We start from the raw sequence: 20,482 nt of genomic DNA on the forward strand, positions 1-20,482 counted from the left end.
GGTGTACCTACACGTCAGGGTCCACAACAGTTCAAGAAAGCAGCTCATCACCACCTTCTTAAAGTTAACTAAGGGCAAATAAATGCTAGTCTAGTCAGTGATGCCCACATCCCCGTAAATGAATTTAAAAACAAACTCATCTGCTGGATTAAAAATAAATCTTGAGCAGTACCTCTGTCTTGACCAAAATATTGCTCTACTTCAAGTAAGCTCCTTAAACAAAATCCAATTTCTCTAAAACATAAACCCATTTAGGAGAAAACGTCTTACTGATTTGATCTTGTTATACAATTTTTTAAACACTTGGGAATAGATGAGATCTTTAGAGCCATAAGTCACAGTATCTAGGATCCACTGATTTTTTAATGAGTGAGAAAGTATGGCCATCTTTTCCTCCTGAAAAACAGTGTATTTAACAATCTGATGCTGCTGGCCACTGGGAAAGGGGAATCTCTTGAATAGTTACCCCAGTTCAATTAGTGGAATATATAAATTGCTGTTTTTATATGAAATGTGTAGGTTTAATTTTTATTCATTTTTGTACAAGTATGTTTCCTGCACATATTATAGTCTTTTTTTTCCACTGATTTGTCTTTTATCATTACTGCACCATAATTAAAACAGTATAATGTAAGGTGGCGGCAATATACAAGTTAAAACCCTGTCACCACTGGCCACAAAAAAGTTCAAAATTGCAAATAAACCATTAATAAATATTTTTAACCGATTGTGTGTATCTACAAATTCTAGATGAAAATACAAATGGCAAGTGTAGGTCCACTGTGAGACCACAGTCTTAACATTTATAAATCCTATTAAATATTTATTCTATACAGGCTCAAAAGTTAGAAGATGTACTGAGCTACATGTAAAAATAGTTTTTAATTACTGAATTAGCCACTGAAGTTGATAAACTAAACATCTGCAAATGGAACACTGTACTATAGGTTTCTGGATCTCAAGCTGCTTATAAACCAATCAAATCTATCAACATTTATTTGCACATTCCTGCTGCCAACTATTCTCTGATTAGCTAGTTAAAGTCTGATGCTAAAAGACGCATAACATTTGAGAACTGAAACATTCAAACAACTGCTCTTAACACGGCTGATTTATATTATTTATGCTACCCGGTCCAAATGTTTCTATTTAACAGGCAGAAAGTCAAGGATAGATGTTTTAAATCAGCTATTTTAAGCCAATTATAAAAGCAAAATACGGTGATACTGGAAATCTGAAACAAAACCGAGCTTCAGTGAGCATCAACCTTTGTTCTCCCATTAATACATTCTGACATTTTACCTTTATGCCACTACTACCACCTTCTCTGGCCCTTCACACTGCCATTAACGCTTCCTCTGTTGCTTAACCTACATATCTTTGTTGTAATCTCTCCTAGCTTCCACCTATCACTGACCTAACATGCTCCAGTTGCTGCACCCTCTTATACAGTATATCATCAATCGCATTTCTCCCTCTATTTAACTCTCAAAAGTAATACAGATTCAAAACATTAACTATTTGTCCCTCCACAGATGCTTACAGACCTGCTAAGTTTTCCCAGCATTTTCTGTTTTTGATTCTAAACCAGCTGCTGCAGATTAAACAGCCAAGTAAATTTTATCTCAACTTTTTGACAGGTGAAGTGTTTCTTGCAAAAATAGGTGTTTTGTTTCTAAGCAGTTGATTAAAGAATTGAAAATGAATAAACATACCTTAGCTGGATGGAAGTCCACACCATACATTGAAAGTTTCTTTGCATTCTCCAAGAATTGCAGATCTGCTTGTGCTGGAGTCATAGCCCTAGGAAAAAACATTGTTAAAGCCAATAACACAGAACATGAATAGTCACATGTTTCATTATCCACCAAAACTGCAATGTGGTAGCAACTTCTGAAAATCTCTGACTTAACAAAGATTGTTCTCATATTCATTTGTATTTGCATGAAACACATTCTCAGACAACTGGACAGCAATGTGCTTGAAGCTTGCAAATTCAAACAATTTGCTATGAGTTACCCACAAAAGTGTTGTGACTTGCCATTTATTATCCAGTAGGGCATCACAAAAACATTAGCCTTGTATGAGCAGTTCCCCTCATGACTTGATTAAGATAGTGAATAACTGCACCATAGAACAGGAAGTTGCACAATACCAACCATGGATTGTGCTGTGCTCGCAGTTTTCAACCCAGGATGGTAAGGGAGCTAAAATTGATCTTAGTTCATTTGGTTTAGGGGAGATAATACAGACTACAGTTCTGGCTCCTGATCAATGCCTGGAAACTGTGCATGTTCAGCCACATTAACAATTCAGATTCACGCACTGAGAATGGTCACTCCAACAAAGTGATCAGCATCCACAGTCAAGGAACGGGGTGGGGGGGGGCAATAAGCTAATGGGAAAGGGATACATTTAAGACATGTCTTCATTACAGATGGGAGTTAGCATAATTTGGGAAAAAAAACCATTTTGAAAGATTCTAACAGCAAACGAAGGATTAACTTCATGACATTGCTCAAAAAAATTCCACCTCTACACTCTGGCTATTCATATTTCTATAAATAACCAAAAAGGCTCTAATAAACCAAATGTTGATGACGTGAACAAATTCAATAAACATAGAATCTGCATATGAATAGCAGCTCTCGATTTAAACTTTGATCATTTAACACTGGGTGAGGTCAAATTGGCTATATGCTGGGCCCACAACTACAAAACAAAACACTCACCGATACAAACAATTACAAATACTGCCAACCAAGGGAAGAGAAAGAGAAAACAGAATGCAGGCCAAGACAGATGTACATGTAGTAACAGGGCAAAGGTCATGCATCTTAAAAATGTAAATAATTTGTTTAAAGTATTGCATGATTTCCCAACTCAATGACTGATCTCAACCTTTTTTGGATACTAGGAAAATTGATTCATAGTTCAAAAATAATAGCCACTTATATAAATGAAAAATCAAAATGAACACAATTCACATAGTAAAAGTGCAACGTAATTTAGTAAGTTTTAGCATCAGTGGTAGTACACTTGCATCCACAACCATTTGACTCAGATCGATATGCCACTTTCAAGGCTTAAGCCCATGACTGGGGTCAACGTTTTAATGCAGTGTCGAGGAAGTTGTGGAGCTGATGCCATTTTTTTGGATGAGGCGACAAACCAAGTTCCCACCTGCCTTTGTAAGTGAATATAACAGATCCCATAGCACTATAGGAGTAAGAAATGTTCTACAGCTATCCTTGCCTAAACTTGAAGATGTTGCACAGTGGCTAACACTGCTGCCTTGCAGGCACAGACTCAATTCCAGACTTGGGTGACTGTGTGAAGTTTGCATGTTTCCCCGTATCTGTGTGGGTTTCTTCCGGGTGCTCCGATTTCCTCCCACAGTCCAAAGGTGTGCAGGTTAGGTGGATAGGCCGTGCTAAAATTATCCCTCAGTGTTAGAGGAATTAGTAGGGTAAATATATGGGGATAGAGTATGGGTGGGATTTTTCAGTGCAGACTCGATGGGCCAAATGGCCTCCTTCTGCATTGTAGATTCCGTGAAAATTTCTCTCTCAACTAACATTATCAAAAATGTTCTCAGTATCCCATTGTTGTCCATGGTACCTTGTATGCAAATTGGCTGCTGTGTTTTCTGCATTATAACAGTGACTACCTTTCCAACGTACTTCAACGCCTGTGATGTGCTTTGGGACATCTTGAGGGCTTGAAAGACACTAAATAAATGAAAGCTCTTTTTTTATAGAATATGGTTCATGAAGCATGTATGTCATGTATGTCAGTTGTTAGTTTTTATGCATCAAAGCATTTGAATATTATACAAGAACATGGAACTCACAATTAGTGGCTTCTTAGCTCCCTAAAAATAATAGTGTTTCAATGCGATAAAATCTGAAGTTACAAATATTATCAATTGTCAAGAGGGATCATGTATACTGGTAAAATATTATGGGGCGATGCTGGCATTGTACTGGGGTGGACACAGTAAGAAGTGTTTGTCTTGTTTGTGAACCCAACTCTCCACTCATCTGATGAAGGAGTGGCGTGCCGAAAACTCATGCTACCAAATAAACTTATTGGACTTTAGCCTGGTGTTGTGTGACTATAACTGTTTTACCAGTAAGAAATCATGTGTTTTGAAACAATTCAATTAATTTCCAAGATAGAATAAGCAGCTTGCTTTTCCATAATAATTGTTGATAACTGAGCACTCTAACATGCAAGTTAATACATATTTTAAAAATAAGAATGCGTACCTGTGTGTTTTATGAAGCTCCATTATTTTCTCTTCCAATTCTTTTGTTTGATTTGGAGCCAACTTAAACTCACTAACATAATCTGTTCCATGTAACTCTGGATCATATTCACCTAGTTCTGACTGAACAGTGTAAGATCCCAATAGAGCAAGGGTAACAAATGAACATGGCAGACATCCAGTAATGATGTCCTGACGCAACTGAAGACACAAGTAGTATCTGGAAAGAACACAAATTTGCAACCACATGTGGATCAATAACTGCTTGACTTTAGTCAGAAAGTCTAGCAAGCATATTCTTCATAATAAATAATTCAATTTAAAAGAACACAATCAATCATATAATGGGTGAGATAGCATCCTCCCAATCATGGTATAGTGCATGGTGGTAAAACTGAATCAAAGAACGATGCAGCAGCACAGAAGAAAGCTATTCAGCTCATTGAACTTGCAGTGGCTATTTCAAAGAACACAGTTGGTTCCTCTCCTCCCCCAATTCCTCAAATTTGTTTTTCCTTTCAAAGCATTGAACAAATTCCCTTTTAAAGGTTGCTAATGAATCTGCTTTCAACACACATTCAAACCAAACCAAATGCTAACAACTCATTTTGTGAAAAAAAGTTTGCCCTCATGTTCTTGATTTCTACTGTCAATCACCTTAAATTGGTGCTTCCTTTTTTTCGCCTCTAGGCATTGGACCACATATATGTTACTTTATATCATAACACCTCTATTAAATTGCCTCTGCTCTAAATTCTTTCTGTACCCACTCCAACTGCTTCATGTCCTTCCTGAGCTGTTGGGGACTACAGGTGTGTGTGCGCGTGTGTGAGGCTAGTTGGCCCAGCAAAAAAAAACTTTAGAGTTGGCCACAGGGGCTACTGGGTGCGAAGGTGGGCTCTTTAAAAGGCCATTCTCAGTAATGTAGGGTTTTGTCTAATTTGCAATGAAAAAAATTGCCCTAACTTCCTTCCCGCGCCCCCCCTCACCTTACCCCCCATCCTTCTAGTACACAGTCTATGCCACCTTATGCTCCACTTTGGCTCCTCCTGCCCTCATGCCAAGGTATGCATCCCACTATAGCTTCTCATTTTTAAAATTCTCTCACAGGATGAGAGTGTCTTTAGCTAGGCCAGCATTTATTGCCATTCCTTAGTTGCCCTCGAGGAGGTGGTGAACCCCTTCTTGAGCTGCTGCAATCCATATGGTGTTTTAAGGGAACAGTTCTAGATTTTGACCCAGCGACAGTGAAGAAATGGTGATATAACTCCAAGTGAGGACTGTGCGCATCCTGGAGGAGAACATGTAGGCATTAGTGTTCCGCTGCATCTGGTGCCATGTCTTTCGAGGTGGCAAAGATCACGGGTTTGGTTGGTGCTGTCAAAGGAGCCTTGGTGAGTTGCTGCAGTGCATCTTGAAGATTGTACAGAGTGCTTTCACTTTACAGGGTGGTGGGAGAAGTGGATATTGAAGGTGGTAGATGAGATGTCAATCAAACAGATTGCTTTGCCAAGGGTGGTGTCAAGCTTCTGGAGTGCTGTTGGAGCTGTCCTCATCCAGCCCAGCGGAGAATATTCTATCACACTCTAGACTTGTGTTTTGTAGTTGGTGGACAGACTTTGGGGAGTCAGGCGAGTTACTTCCTGCAGAATTTCCAGCCTCTAACCTGTGTGGCTGGTGTGCTTCAGTTTCTGGTCATTGGTAACCTCTAGGATGTTGACAATGGAAGATTCAGCTATGGTAATGCCATTGAATGTCAATGTGAAATGTTTGAATTGCTCTTGTTGGAGATGGTCATTGCATGGCACTTGTATGGTATGAATATAACTTGCCATTTATCAACCATGGTGGACGTGTATTTGAGGAGTCAATACCTGAGTCGCCTTGTCGCAACTGTTGTTGAACATTAAACGTTATTGCACAATGTTTAACATTATTGTTTTTTTTAGTGTCACAAATAGGCTTGCATTAACACTACAATGAAGTTACTGTGAAAATCCCTTAGTCGCCACACTCTGGCACCATTCGGGTACACTGAGGGAGAATTTGGAATGGCCAATGCACCTAACTAAATGCTCAATGACATTCTTACTTCAGATCTTCTGATGGAGGAAAGCTCTTTGATGAAACAGCTGCAGTTGGTTAGGCCTAGGACACTACCCTGAGAAATGCCTGCTGTGATATCATGGGACTGAGATGATTGACTTCTGACAATGGCAGCCATTTTCCTTTGTGCTAGGTATGACTCCAGCTGATGGAGAGCTCCCCATCTTGCTGATTCCCACTGACTCCAGTTTTGCTAGGGCTCCTTGATATCAAGGCAGCATTTGACCAAGGGCAATAATGGAACAAGGCTGTAATGAGGTGAGGAGCTGAGCAGCCCTGGTGGAACCCAAGCTTAGCTGTAACCTGCTTGCAGATTCTGAGCAAGTACCTCTTGATAGCACTGTCAACGACACATTCGATCACTTTGTTGATGAACAAGAGTAGACTTGTGGAGCAGTAATTGGTCGGATTGGATTTGTCCTGCTTATTGTGGACATGATGTACCTGGGTAATTGTTCACCATTGGCAGGTAGATTAAAATGATGCAGCAATATTGGAACAGCTTCACTCAGGGCACAGCTAGTTCTGGAGCACATCTGTGCAATTGCTGGAATGTTGCCAGGGCCTACCTTGCAGTATCCAATGCCTTCACCCATTTCTTGATATCACACGGAATGAATTGAGTTGTCTGAAGACTGACATATATGATATTGGGGAGCACAAGAGGAAGAGGCAGAGATGGATCATCCATGGCATTTCTGGCTGAAGATTTTTGCAAATGCTTCAGCCTTGTATTTTGTACTGATATACTGGGCTTTCCACATCACTGAGGATGTTAAAATTTGTGGAACCTCATCCACTGGGTAGTTGTCCATTTGCCCACCACCATTTATGACTGTATGTGGCAGAACTGCAGAGCTTAGATCTGATCCATTGGTTGTGAGGTCATTTAGCTTTGTCTATTGTATGCTGCTTTGGCCGTTTGGCATGCAAGCAGCCCTGTGCTGTAGCTTCACCAGATTGCCAAATTTTTTTTTAGGTATGCCTGGTACTGAAGCTGGAATACCTGTTGAGATGGAGTTGCTTGCAGAAGGAAGGTGTCCTCAGGATGTTAACAGCAAGTCTTTATTAACTACTTGTAACTATATATGATGCTGCAAAGGATACAGATATGGAACTATCTTCATTCTCAGTCTTCTGACTTTACTTCTCTGGTCAACACTGCACTGGCCTTATGTGCCACCTTACATCATTGTGTGGGTGGTACTGATCCCAGTTCCACATTAACCCTGTATAAACCATCTTTTCTATGACAATGCTGCCCTGCAGGGTTGATCCCTCGATCTGGTGGTAGTGGTAAGAGTGGGGGATATGCTGGACCATGAGATCACAGATAGTGATTGTATACAATTCTACCACTGCTGATGGCCCTTAGTGCCTCACACAGCCCAGTATTGAGTTGCTAGATCTGTTCAAAGACTATCTCATTCAGTATGGTGTTAATGTTACATAACATGATGGAGGGTATTCTCAATGTGAATTTGGGACTTGGGTTTCCACAAGGACTATGTGATGGTCACTCCCATCAGTATCGTCATGTACTGATGCACTTGTGACAAACAGATTGGTGAGGACAAGGTCAAGTAGGTTTATCCCAAAAGCTGTAGGTTGGTTCCCTCACCACTGCCATTGACCCAGACTAACAGCCATGTCCTTTAGGACATGGCTAACACTATCAGTAATGATGCTACCAAGCCAATCTTGCTGATGGACATTGAAGTGCCCCAACCAGAACATGTCTGGTAATCTTGCCACCCTCAGTGCTTCCTCCAAGTGGTATCCAACATAGAAAAGTTGATTCATCAACTGCAGTGCAGAGATGGTGATGGCGGTACCTGCGACATGACTATCTCAGGCTGTTGTTTGAATAATGTCTCCTAATTTTGGCACAAGCCCCCAGATGTTAGTACTTTGCAGGGTTAACAAGGCTGGGTTTGCTGTTGTCAGTTCCAGTGCCTAGGTCAAGCCAGTGATCCATTTGGCTTCTGGATTCATTCCTTTTTGTAGTCTTCATGGTGGTTTTAATATAATTGAGTGACTCGGAGGCCTTTTAGCCATTTCAGATGGTTTTAAGAGTCAATCACATTTCCATGGCTCTGGAATTGCGTGTAGGCCAGACCAGTTAAGGATTGGAGATTTCCTTCCCTAAAGGACATACCTGAACCAGATGGAATAGTCCAAAATCATTCCATGGTCGCTATCACCAAGACTAGCTTTTAATTCCAGATTTATTAATGGAACTTAAATTCCACCAACTGCTGTAGTGTGATGTGAACTTGTGCTCCCAGAACCTTAACCTGGGGCTCCAGTTTATTAGTCTGGTCATATTCCCTCTTGCCAAGGTATGCTCCATCCCATCCCCAAAAACGTTTAAGGCCACTTATGCCCAGCAGGCCATGGTATGATTTCCCCCTAATCCCCTTTCTCACCATGCCAAGCTATGCCCCACTCACCCATCATTTATCATCCCTCAGCCCTCCATGCCTAATCCCACACAGGAGCCAGCCAGGTCAGCAGTGCAGGTTGAGGACTCGTGGCCCGAACCAACCTGTACACACCCTTAAAAGGCTCTTCTATATGTTGGAAGCCCAGGAAAAAGATCAGGTATACCTGAATTGGAGCCCACCTGCCATTTTTAAAGGGTTCCTGAGTCATTCAGACATCATGAAAATCCAGTCCTACATTCCCATTTGTAATGCCTTAGATCCCAAAAGCTGGTGGTTCAGATCTGGAGCACAATCTCTAAATGGCATTATCATAAAAACATAAGAAATAGGAGCAGGAACACAGCCTTCTGACATGCTCTGCCATTCAATAAGGTCTGGAGTAGAGAATGTCAAAGGTTTTAACCCACAAGCAAAGACATTTTTTCTCCCTCCTCCTGACATTTAGTACTGCCAACTAGAGCAAGAAATTGGTTTGTTTCCCACTAATTGTAAATTTTTAGGAGTTTTAATAAAAAAAACAACTCTTTTACCTTGTGATGTCTTCAGTTAGCTGTGCAGGATCAGGTGGGTAAAACTTCACATTGAATGTAAAATCCCAAGGTCCACCTGAAGTACAAAGAATTGTCATTATCCTGTCCACCAATTGGTTTTCAAGGTGTTGCAAGGTTAAATTTAAATTATGGGCTTTTATTCCTTAAAACTTGGCAAAAATTGGTAAATTAAAATGATGTTTTATTTAACCTTGTCTGGCATGTTAGATGTGTTGAGTGGTCTTTTCTTGTTTCTATTAGGAACGTTTAGCTCAAGGAGGGCAGAGAGAGATAAATCCTAAGAATACCTGTTCATAATCATTACAGTGACTTTTGGGACTTATTTGTGAGATTAAGTGAAAACATAATAGCTGCTGTAGCCAAATAAATTCACTGGTGTTCACACATAAACAGCCACTTGGATGAGGTATAGAGGACAAGGGTGGGATTTTATGGCCTCGCTTGGCCCAAGACTGGAAAATTGCATCAGAGGTCAATGGATATTTCCATTGTCCGTCCCTCGCCTGCTTCGATTCTGTGGTGGGTGGGGGCGGTAGAATTTCGGCACAAGAGTGCAAATGAAATCATATTCCAACAGGGAGCAGGAGGAAAGAAGAACAGACTTGTATTTATCCAGCATCTTTCATGTCATAAGATGTCTCAAAGTGCTCACAACCAGTGACTTCTGAATTGCAGTTACTGTTATGTAGAAAAACATTTGAAGCCAAATTGTACACAGCAGAGTGCTGCAATCAGCAATGAGACAAATGACTAGTTATTGCTTTTGTGATGCTGAATAAATATTGGCCAGGACAATGGGGCAATACTCCTATTGTTCTTCAAATATTAAACCATGGGATCTTTTCCATCTACCAGAGCAAGCAGACCATTGCTTTAATGCCCTATCCAAAATGTGCCATCTCTGACAAATTGCAGCTTAACTTAATACTGCAAAGAAATGCAAGCAAAGGTTACTTAATGATCCAGTGGACTGAACCAAACACAAAGAGAAAAGTAAAATTTTTACAGTTCTTTTCCACGTTGACTGTCCATTTTTGTCTGATTACACTTCTAAGAACTGCCTTCCTCTGTTTTCCTCTGTTAAAAGGACAATATAAACTCAAGCTGTTGCACAATAAAAGATATATTTTCAATAAATTCCTTTGGCAACTATTTTTGTTCAATTATTCATGCCAGAATTTGACCACATTATTTATACTAACACCCCAATGCTACAGTTACTGCATTGTGGGGTGGCAGCCTTCAAGTTAGTCATTACACTGTGATAAGGCATAAATCTACCTCTATAAAATCACTTCCTTTCAATACTGAAAACCCTAAAGTTCATATACAGCCTTTTGGTGTCACCAATATCACTCTTCTCCACATTATTTCTGGAATATCCAGGTTTCTCTTAGATCTCAGTTAGTTAATGTTCCCTCTTGCTATGCACGGCCAACTTGTACTATGCAGTTCATTAAAGGTTGACATGCAGCCATGAACATCTTAATAAAAAATGCTGCTTGCATGTGGCCTGCTTGCTCCCTGTGCAGCACATTCCTGATTACTACGTTCCACCACAGCAGTGCAGCTTGGAGGAAAACATTGGTCTCTGTAACCCACGATGTGGTCTAACCAGAGAACTGTACAACTTAAATATTTCCTCAGGTTTGTACTGCAACATTCAGTTGCACACTGGCTTTGATCGTTTTTGCTGTGCAATGTACACTGGTAGCCAAATTACTAAACCCCTTAGATTGCTAGTTTCTTCCTTGCTGTTCTCTTCCTTTTTTAATTCATAACTGTTTTAAGATGTGACTGTCTTAATAAAACAATCCAATTGCAAACTGTAATGAGGAAAATACAAAAAACCCATACACGTGGAATGCTTCCTAGTTTGTAGTGTACACCAAAGGAAATAGAACGTTAAAATCTCTGCATGATGGCTGAAATTGATGCTACTAATCATAAGGTATTATTTGAAGAGCTGACAAGTTCTTGCACGAGGAATACACGAGGGGTTAAACACGTGGATATTTCTTAGCATTTCTGCATGAAAGCTTACAGATTTTGTTTACTGCTTCTCAGCAGCCTTAACAGTTAGTGAAATTTGGGTGAGATTTCCAATAAACAACACTAAGACAAATCAGTAATTTATCCCACTGATACGTTTGTGAAGCCTAGCTGATCACAGACATAGTGGTACATTTCCCTATATTACAGCAGCAGCTATACGCCATTAGTATTTCAGCATGTGAAGTTTTTTGAGGACAAAAGCCTCAAGGACAGAAAAGATTTTACTCGACTGTGGTCACAGAATTCAATACCTTGAGTAAGTTTTCACTCAAATATCTTGGAAGCTGGCTGGACCACGGTTTGACTTTTAATTCCCACATTGACATTTTGTAAGCTTAGGTTGAGTCTAGACTTCCTCATCACAACAAGTCCTGTTTTACTCACTCTACCAGGTACACCATAGTCCAGATGTTTATCGTGCCGGTTTTTGATTACATTGATCTCATTTATAAAATGAGCTGCAAAACCTCGTGGTAAGTTAGACATCCTCTTTCACTTTGTAATTAGATTTGTGAGTGGTGTCCCTTTTCACACCGATCGTTGTGACCTTAACTTATTGATTATCTGACCCTCTTTGCACACAAGTCACTAACTCTAATGGCTTCTGTTAATTTACTGAACCTTGCTAGGGAAAACACCTCGCTATCTGAAATGTTTGTTATATTACTGTCTCTCCTTATAATCTGAGATCTTATGACATGATCAAATTGATCATTCCAAGGGTAAGCACAGTCTTTTGGGTCATAATTTATTTCCATTTGTGACTGCCAGTGACGGGAACTAATTTAATTACTGTGGATGTTCTTCACCAAGGGTTAAGGCTCTGTTGACTGATTGTGTACTTGCTAAACTGTCAATTCTCTTTCATTGCTAATTTGCATTTTATTGGTATTATGAATAGAATTGTTGTGCAATTTCTATTGTTGCAAATGTTAACCTGTTGGCCAGGTTGTTATTGGAAATGGGAATTGGCTCTCAATTGACCCAGCTGGCTAAATAAAGGTTAAATAAAATGAATAAATTAAAAGGAGAAATACAAATGCAGGTTTCTCCTTTATTGAGAATGGTAGGAAGGACTATTACTTAACGGGGCGAAAAACTGCAGCAGGCGACGATGCAGGGGGACCTCGGGGTCCTTGTGCATGAGTCGCAAAAACCCAGCTTGCAGGTGCAGCAGGTGGTCAGGAAGGCGAATGGGATGCTGGCCTTCATAGCGAGGGGGATTGAATATAAAAGTAGGGAGGTCTTGCTGCAGCTGTATAGGGCATTGGTGCGGCCGCAGCTGGAGTACTGTGTGTAGTTTTGGGCGCCACACCTGTGCAAAGATATTTTGGCCTTGGAGGGAGTGCAGAGGAGGTTTACTAGGCTGATACCGGAGTTGAGGGGGTTGAGCTATGAGGAGAGGCTGAATAAACTGGGCTTGTACTCGTTAGAGTTTAGAAGAATGAGGGGAGATCTCATTGAGACGTATAAGATGATGAATGGGATGGATAGGATAGAGGTGGAGAGACTCTTCCCGCTCAGAAAGGACAGTGGGACTAGGGGGCACAGCCTCAAGATAAAAGGGGGAAGGTTTAGAACGGAGTTGAGGAGGAACTTCTCCACTCAAAGGGTGGTGAATCTCTGGAATTCTCTGCCCGTTGAAGTGGTGGAGGCTGCCTCGCTAAATATTTTTAAGACGCGGGTTGATGGGTTTTTGATAAGAGAGGGGATTAAGGGTTATGGGGAGAAAGCGGGAAAGTGGAACTGAGCAGCAACAGATCAGCCATGATCTTATTGAATGGCGGGGCAGGCTCGAAGGGCTAGATGGCCTACTCCTGCACCTATTTCTTATGTTCTTATGTTCTTAACGAATTTGAGAAAACTGGTGTGGAATTCTCCAGCTCCGGGGATCTCACGATCAGAGATTGTGGGCTCAAGGTCCCACCCAGAATCTGTTATAAACAAATTACAACAGTGAAATGAAATGTAGACTCTTACCATAAGAATAAATTTAGTTTTCCCTAAAATACTGGATGAGGGGATTACTTTCTGTAACTCTGCCCTCTGTACCAATTAGGAAACATTTCATTTTAAGAAATCAGACTAAAATATCCTGAAAAAATGCACCCAAAGACAGAACTAGAACAAAATCAAAGCCATCACTGAAATCCCTCAATGCAAAATGAGCCTATGTCGCATTATTCACATGATCATATTTTATAACTTATTTTGCATGGACAAACCCTTACAAATTTTAGAATATATTGGACAAAAGGAGGGAGTTTTTTCACTGTTTGAGTAATTCAACAACATGGTTTTGAATGAATTAAATTTACTGTACACAGAAAGATTCTTACCTTGTAACTGCTTCTTAATCTCTTTGGTGAGATCTAACCAACTCTGAAATAAGAAAATAAAAATTACATTAAATGCCTGTCAAACAAAATTAAAAGTGTACACCACACTGGATGAACAAAAGAGTGACATATTAACGAACAGTCCGTTAACAATAATCATGAAAGAAACCTCTTCAATACTTTCAAAGTATACAAAAACCTATTTAAGTAATATCTGATTTGATTTATTATTGTCACATGTATTAACATGAGGTGAAAGGTATTGTTTCTTGCATGCTATACAGACAAAACATACTGTTCATACAGAAGGAAAGAAGAAGGTGCAGAATGTTATATTACAGTGATAGCTGGGGTGTAGAGAAAGATCAATTTAATGCAAGGTAAGTCCATTCAGAAGTCTGACAGCAGCAGGGAAAAAGCTGTTGTTGAGTCGGTTGGTATGTGACCTCAGATTTTTGTTATCTTTTTCTCAAAGGAGAAGGTGGAAGTGAAAATGTCTGAGGTGCGTGGCTGGCATGGCTTCTTTGCCAAGGCAGCAGGAAGTGTAGACAGCATCAATGGATAGGAGGTTGGTTTGCGTGATGGATTGGGCTCCATTCACCACCTTTTTGTAGTTATTTGCAATCTTGGGCACAGCAGGAGCCATACCAAGCTGTGATACAATCAGAAAGAACACTTTCTGTGGTGCATCTATAAAAGTTGGTGAGAGTCGTAGCTGATGTGCTAAATAATACTGAGGGTCAAAGATTTTGTCTTAAACAAGAACCACAACTGCCCTTTCAGAGGTGGACATAAAAGATCCCAGGGCATTAATTGAAAAAGAGCACAGGGTTTCTCTTAAGAGTCAAAAGCCAACAATAATGAAGCAAATTATTTGTTTGCTTATGTAACTGTTGATTGTGGCACCTTACTGTGCATAAATTTACAGCCAGATTTTTCAACTAAATGACTAAACTTCAGGTGTAACTCATTGGCCATGAAGTAAAAATGGGTCTGTTCAAAGTAAAGCCCTACATATTGAGAAATGATTTCTTCCACGAAATATGCTGGACAAAGAAAATGTTTTATTTACCCAGGAATGTTCCAAGAGAATGTAAAATACCAATAGGAAAATTTAAAGAATCATGTAACTGGAAATTTGCCTATTAACAGTACAGTACTTAGCTTAATTATGGTTTATCCATATTAAAATGAGTAGAAATTTCTTCCGATATTGTGAAGACTAAGACCATTGTTTACAACCCCACTATTAAATTCCATTCCCTAGCTATGAACTTCATCGCTCTTCCTGGTAAGTCTGAGATTAAGCCAGCCTTTTTGCAACCTTAGGGGGCACGGTGGCACAGTGGTTAGCACTGTTGCCTCATCGCCCCACGGTTCAATTCCAGCATTGGGCACCTGTCCTTATGGAGTCTGCATATGTTCCATGTCTACATGGGTTTTCTCCAGTTGCTTTGGTTTTCTCCTACAGTACAAAGATGTGCAGGTAAGGTGAATTGGCTATGCTAAATTGCACCTTAGCGTCCCAAGAAGTGTAAGTTAGGGGAATTGGCAGATTAGAAATGGGCCTGGGTACAATGTTTTGTTGAAGAGTCAGTGCAGGCGGGCTGAATGGCCTTCTTCTGCACTGGAAGTATTCTAAGATTCTAGGGATTCAATGATTCTTAGTGTCACATTTGATCCCAAGGTGAGGTTTCAAACTTGTATCCATAACAACTAGTATTGTCTATTTCCACTTATGTAACATCCCGACTTCACTCTTCTCAGCTTATCTATTTCCGAAATCCTCCTGGTAACTGGTGGGAACACAAGATAAATGCTTTGCACCAGCTTTCAGTCTTATTTTAGAACACAGAACAGTACAGCACAGTACAGGCCCTTCGGCCCTCGATGTTGTGCTGAGATTTTGATGTGATTAGTGGGCCCGGGGCTGAATTCGCCAAGCCCACTATTATCTCCCACTCCGTTAGGAGTATTTCGCTCCAGCGGGGTTCAGAGTAGCTCCCCACTTTCGGGAAATAGTGGCTCCACCTGGCTGGAGTGAAGGGGGCAACTGGGGACCCCCAGTAGGTTGGGCGGTAGGGGGATGGTGCCCCCTAGACATGGGCCCCAGCACTGCCCAAGGGACAAAGTGCCCATGCCCAAGGGGCAGGACCAGCTGAATGTGGGACCTAGAAGTGGGGGTGAGGAGTCCCACTGCCACTCTGCATTGGAATTGCTCAGGGCTGCAGGCGGGGGCCAGCAATTGGGTCAGTGTGCTGGAGGTGGGGGTGCTGCTCTGGGAATGCTCGTGGGGGCCACGGTAGGAGCTGCCACCGGGCCGCCTGTGTTTTCGGGATAGGCAGCACTGCGGGGGTCATGGGCTGGCTAACGATCGATCGGGCCAGCGATTGGGAGGATGACAGATAGGGGTCACTGTGTGTGCGCAGAGGCCTGGAGCCATCAGCCTCCAGCGTGAATAGGCCCTGCCCCCCCGAGCTTTTAATTATATTCACAATTGTGACCTCCACATTGCATAGAGAGTGGGCGGTCTGAGTGTGAAGTTGCACTGAAAAAACTGGGGTGATTTGCACCACTCTTCCCACAAATTTGACACTTAGAACTTTTTTGGGAGAATTATAGCCAACTATTCCAATCACTCCTGGATGGTCTCAAATATTCTAACCCCTGCAAATTTGAGATCATCCAAACTCTGCTGTTTATGCTTTAACCTGCAGCAAGTCACATCCCACTTTCACCCCCGTGCTTGCTGACCTGCAATGACTCGAGCAAGTTTAAAATTCTCTTCCATATTTTCAAACTCTCCATGGTCTTGCCTCTCCATATCTCTGTACTCTTCACCCATCCCACAAACTTCCCAAGATATCTATGCTCCTCCAATTGTGGCTTTTTGTGCAGCCCTAATTGAACATTGGAGGCCATGCCTTCAGTCACCTAGGCCCCAGGCTCTGGAATTCCTTGACTACACCTCTTGACATCACTTCCCTCCTTTAAATCACTCTTTAAAGCCTTTCTCTTTGACTAAGCTTTTGGTCATCTGACCTGGTATCTCCTTATGTGACTCAGTATCATGTTTTGTTTTCATAATCCTCCTGTGAAGTGCCTTGGGATATTTCATTACGTTCAAGGAACTGTATAATTTGTTGTTTACTTTGTTGGTAACCTTTAATCTTTCTGCAATCAGGAGATCATATGAATGTTTTATAGTATGAATAAATCTTTAGGCCATTCTCTATTTGGGCACTTCAGGTGAGAAGCTGCATTTGCTGATTGAGGACACAGCCCTTGATTTTTCTATCATTGAAAACTTTTTATCTTAATTTTGTTCAATTAATGAATATAGTGCTAGTTAGGTCAGATAACATAGCATCATCAACATAACATTCCACTTATGACAAATAATGTCCTGCTGCAGCCTTGGCTAAAGACATACTAAAGATTGATGATGTACTCAACTATTCAGATCACGTTCTACTCTTAAATCCTAGAAGCAGTGTGAAGTATTTAGCAATTGATAGTTTTTACCCATCAAATGAACCAAGGATTCAACTCAGCCTTTCAATCAGTTCTGAAGGGTTCTCTTTTGTTTTCCTGTGTTTTGATACTATGGGAAAAATGCAAGTGACTAAAGCTCCAAAGTGCATAGTTGAATCTTTTCACTGAAAGCCCTTTAAACTACAGTACATGAGAAAAAGAATTCTTCTATTCAGCTGGACAAACATTTTAGATCTGCTCAGTAACAATCTTTTGAAATACACATCAAACCTGATGCAATAATGTGAAATTAAAACATGCAAAATTTAATGTTTATACTTAATTTGTTTACAGACCTCAAATAATTTCTAATCTATACAATATAAGATTGATAGAGTACATAAACTTGCCAATTCATTAAGTAAATATTTCTCCTGACAGAAATTTGCCTTTTAAGAAGTTGTGTGCATATTTCAAATGCCCCAAACAAAGATCTGTCACATTAGTACTTATCATTTTTGCATAATGCAAAAGCTTTTAGTTGCAAACCTATGTAGTTAACTGCCTACAGTGATCTGTAACTTGCATTGTTTTACAAACATATGTAAGGTGCTGATGTAGAAACACTACCACAATATTAAAAACCTGCAGTGCAAATACAGATATGGTGCCAAAATGTTTGAACGCAATATATGTGCCTCCAAATGCAAGCTGCTGGATATGGTTTCTGATAACAAAGGAACACTAGCTGGAGGGAAACTTAATTAGTAACTACTAAATCTTAAATTTAAATAAAGTTTTAGAAGAAACAAATCAAAGATATATCTTTACTTCTGAAGACTACGGCACAGGGATAATGTAATAACTACTATTCAAAAGAAAAGTGTTTTTTTGGGATTAGTTAACAACTAGGTACAACCTGCCTTTGCAATTTATATACAATTCCTATTCAGTGACCCCTGCTGCAAGTGCACATGCATATGCATATTGGCTCAGCTGTTATGCATCTCCAGAAAATAGGCCTGCCGACGTTCACTGCACAATCATAAATAATGGCCAACGGGGAGAATGAGATCTGGTAGGCGTGCAACAGTAGCTCAGCCAGATCAGGAGAAAATTGGTGCAGGAACAAAAGAAAATGATTTTAGAAGTTAAACTCAACATCAGTTAAGAGTTTATTGCACTCTATACATCATTGCCTGGAGGATATTCTCCTGTATCTCATCTAACAAATCCAAGTGTCTCATGACACCACTGACTGAATTTTAGATTTTTAAACGTGCTTCCTCTTATAGCATATGATTAATGCCATAGTTCATATATTTTAGATGTATAGATTTTTAATTTTCTTACCAACTTTTACACATGTACCACAGAAAGCATTCTTTCTGGTTTCATCACAGCTTGGTATGGCTCCTGCTCTGGCCAAGACCGCAAGAAACTACAAAAGGTTATAAACGTAGCCCAATCCATCAAGCAAACCAGCCTCCCATCCACTGACTCTGTCTACACTTCCTGCTGCCTCAGCAAAGCAGCCTGAATAATTAAGAACCTCACTCACCACAGACATTCGCTCTTCCACCTTTTTCCATTGGGAAAAAGATACAGAAGTTTGAGGTCATGTACCAACTGACTCAAATCTTGGTTGCATATTTCACCCTCAACACCAGCAACAGGACCCATAATTGTGCTAATTTCTCTCTTCGGGAATTTATCCTGTAATTCTGTTTGTTTTCTGGGGAATTGTAACTCTGTTACCTTTCTTTTATTCAAGTGCTTGAGATGTACTTTTTATTTCATTGACTCAAAATTATTACAGAAAAGCTGAAATGAATAATCAATAATCCATCCAACTGAAACTATTTATAGCAGGATTTAAGGTAATTGTACATTTTAAATGTTCATAAATTACTGGTTAGGAATCAGTTGGAGTATGTTATGGAAAATAAGGGATTTGGGGATAATATGGGAAGGTGGAGTTCAGAAAAAAGGTCAGCCATGATCTTATTGAATAACAAAGCAGGTTCAAAGAATTGAATGACCTACTCCTGATCCTATTTCTTATATTCTTACATTTAATGTTTCAAAAAACACTGACTATACATAGTGATACTGAAAATGGGGAGTGGTACTACAAATGTTGCATTCAGAGTAGTAACAAACACTGAGGGAATATGTATAGGTGCAGATTTTCATCCTGTGACACTGAGTTTGTAGAGAATGATTAGAGAATTAGAGAATAATCATCCAGCAAAAATTGCAAAACTAATTAAACTAGAACTAAGCAAAGAAAAGTAAATCAAATGAAAGTAAATTCATTGAAAATAAATATTGTTTTCCAAAGTATTTTTCAGTATAATAATTTTGTTTGCATTTCGGTATGTGTTTCATATTTGTGGGATTAAAATTGTTAATTTAAACGATTGCGTGAAAGATAATTATTCAAAGTGTTGAACGATGCTGTAAATTCAGTCCATATGTCTGTGGGATTTATTATGCCACGAGAACAATTTCTTTATCATATTTTTAACTTCTATCCCAGACATGGGGTGGGCAACCCAGCTTGTTGTTCTAACACTGTAGGGAGGAAGCAGCTTTCGAGAAATTGTCTTTTCCTACTTTCAACATGCCCCATGCCTTACATCCGTCACAGCAATGCACTCAAGAAACGATGCAGTCCCACAACACACTTATTTCTCACAACTAAGCATCCCATGGTGTTCTCAAGTTCATTACAACCCAAAGATAAATAGTACCCACTAACAAATGATATGTTAATTAAGATGAGCCATTAATCAAATTCTGAACGCCTCAGTGAGGGAGCAGTGAAAAAAGAAAATCACATTTGAATGCAGTTGTTATACTATGCAGTGTAGCAGGGCCATTACCTTATAGAGAGCAAATAGTGTGATCCTGTTTCCCTCATATTTGCAAACAAATTAAAATAGCTTACTCTCTGGTTTGTTGAATCCCAAATTGCCAGACCAAAATAATCCTTCTCCAGCAGATTAAGGTGTTGGCACACTTTGGTAAAGAGCTCATGTCCCTTCGAATGTCTCTGCAATAAACAACATAATGGACAAATTATTTTATTAAATGGTAATTTTGTGGTATGCTATGTTTTGACTGTTAAATTGACTGTTTAATGCTCAACATTAAAGCTCACAAGAGCCATGTCACTAAATACTGCACATGCATTACAAGATTATAATAATGAATGTTGTCACTAGGATTCAGTAA

The 20,482-nt window shown here is 40.0% G+C and overlaps 1 protein-coding gene across 11 annotated transcripts in view; it reads right to left on the minus strand.

Moving 5' to 3' along the window:
* Positions 1-20,482, minus strand: part of LOC145357784 (protein 4.1-like) — a 204,977-nt gene that overhangs the window by 65,481 nt on the left and 119,014 nt on the right. For all 11 annotated transcript variants that reach the window (XM_080211268.1, XM_080211270.1, XM_080211269.1 and 8 more), the window contains 5 exons: positions 20,196-20,300; positions 13,769-13,811; positions 9,354-9,429; positions 4,272-4,490; positions 1,716-1,803 (listed from right to left, as the gene is read on the minus strand). In XM_080211268.1, coding sequence (XP_080067394.1) covers positions 1,716-1,803; positions 4,272-4,490; positions 9,354-9,429; positions 13,769-13,811; positions 20,196-20,300 — 531 coding nt within the window. The remainder of the gene's footprint in view (positions 1-1,715; positions 1,804-4,271; positions 4,491-9,353; positions 9,430-13,768; positions 13,812-20,195; positions 20,301-20,482) is intronic.

Source organism: Carcharhinus amblyrhynchos, chromosome 24 (genome assembly GCF_965287045.1).
Source record: "Carcharhinus amblyrhynchos chromosome 24, sCarAmb.v2.hapA, whole genome shotgun sequence".
In the NCBI taxonomy this organism is placed as follows: domain Eukaryota; kingdom Metazoa; phylum Chordata; class Chondrichthyes; order Carcharhiniformes; family Carcharhinidae; genus Carcharhinus; species Carcharhinus amblyrhynchos.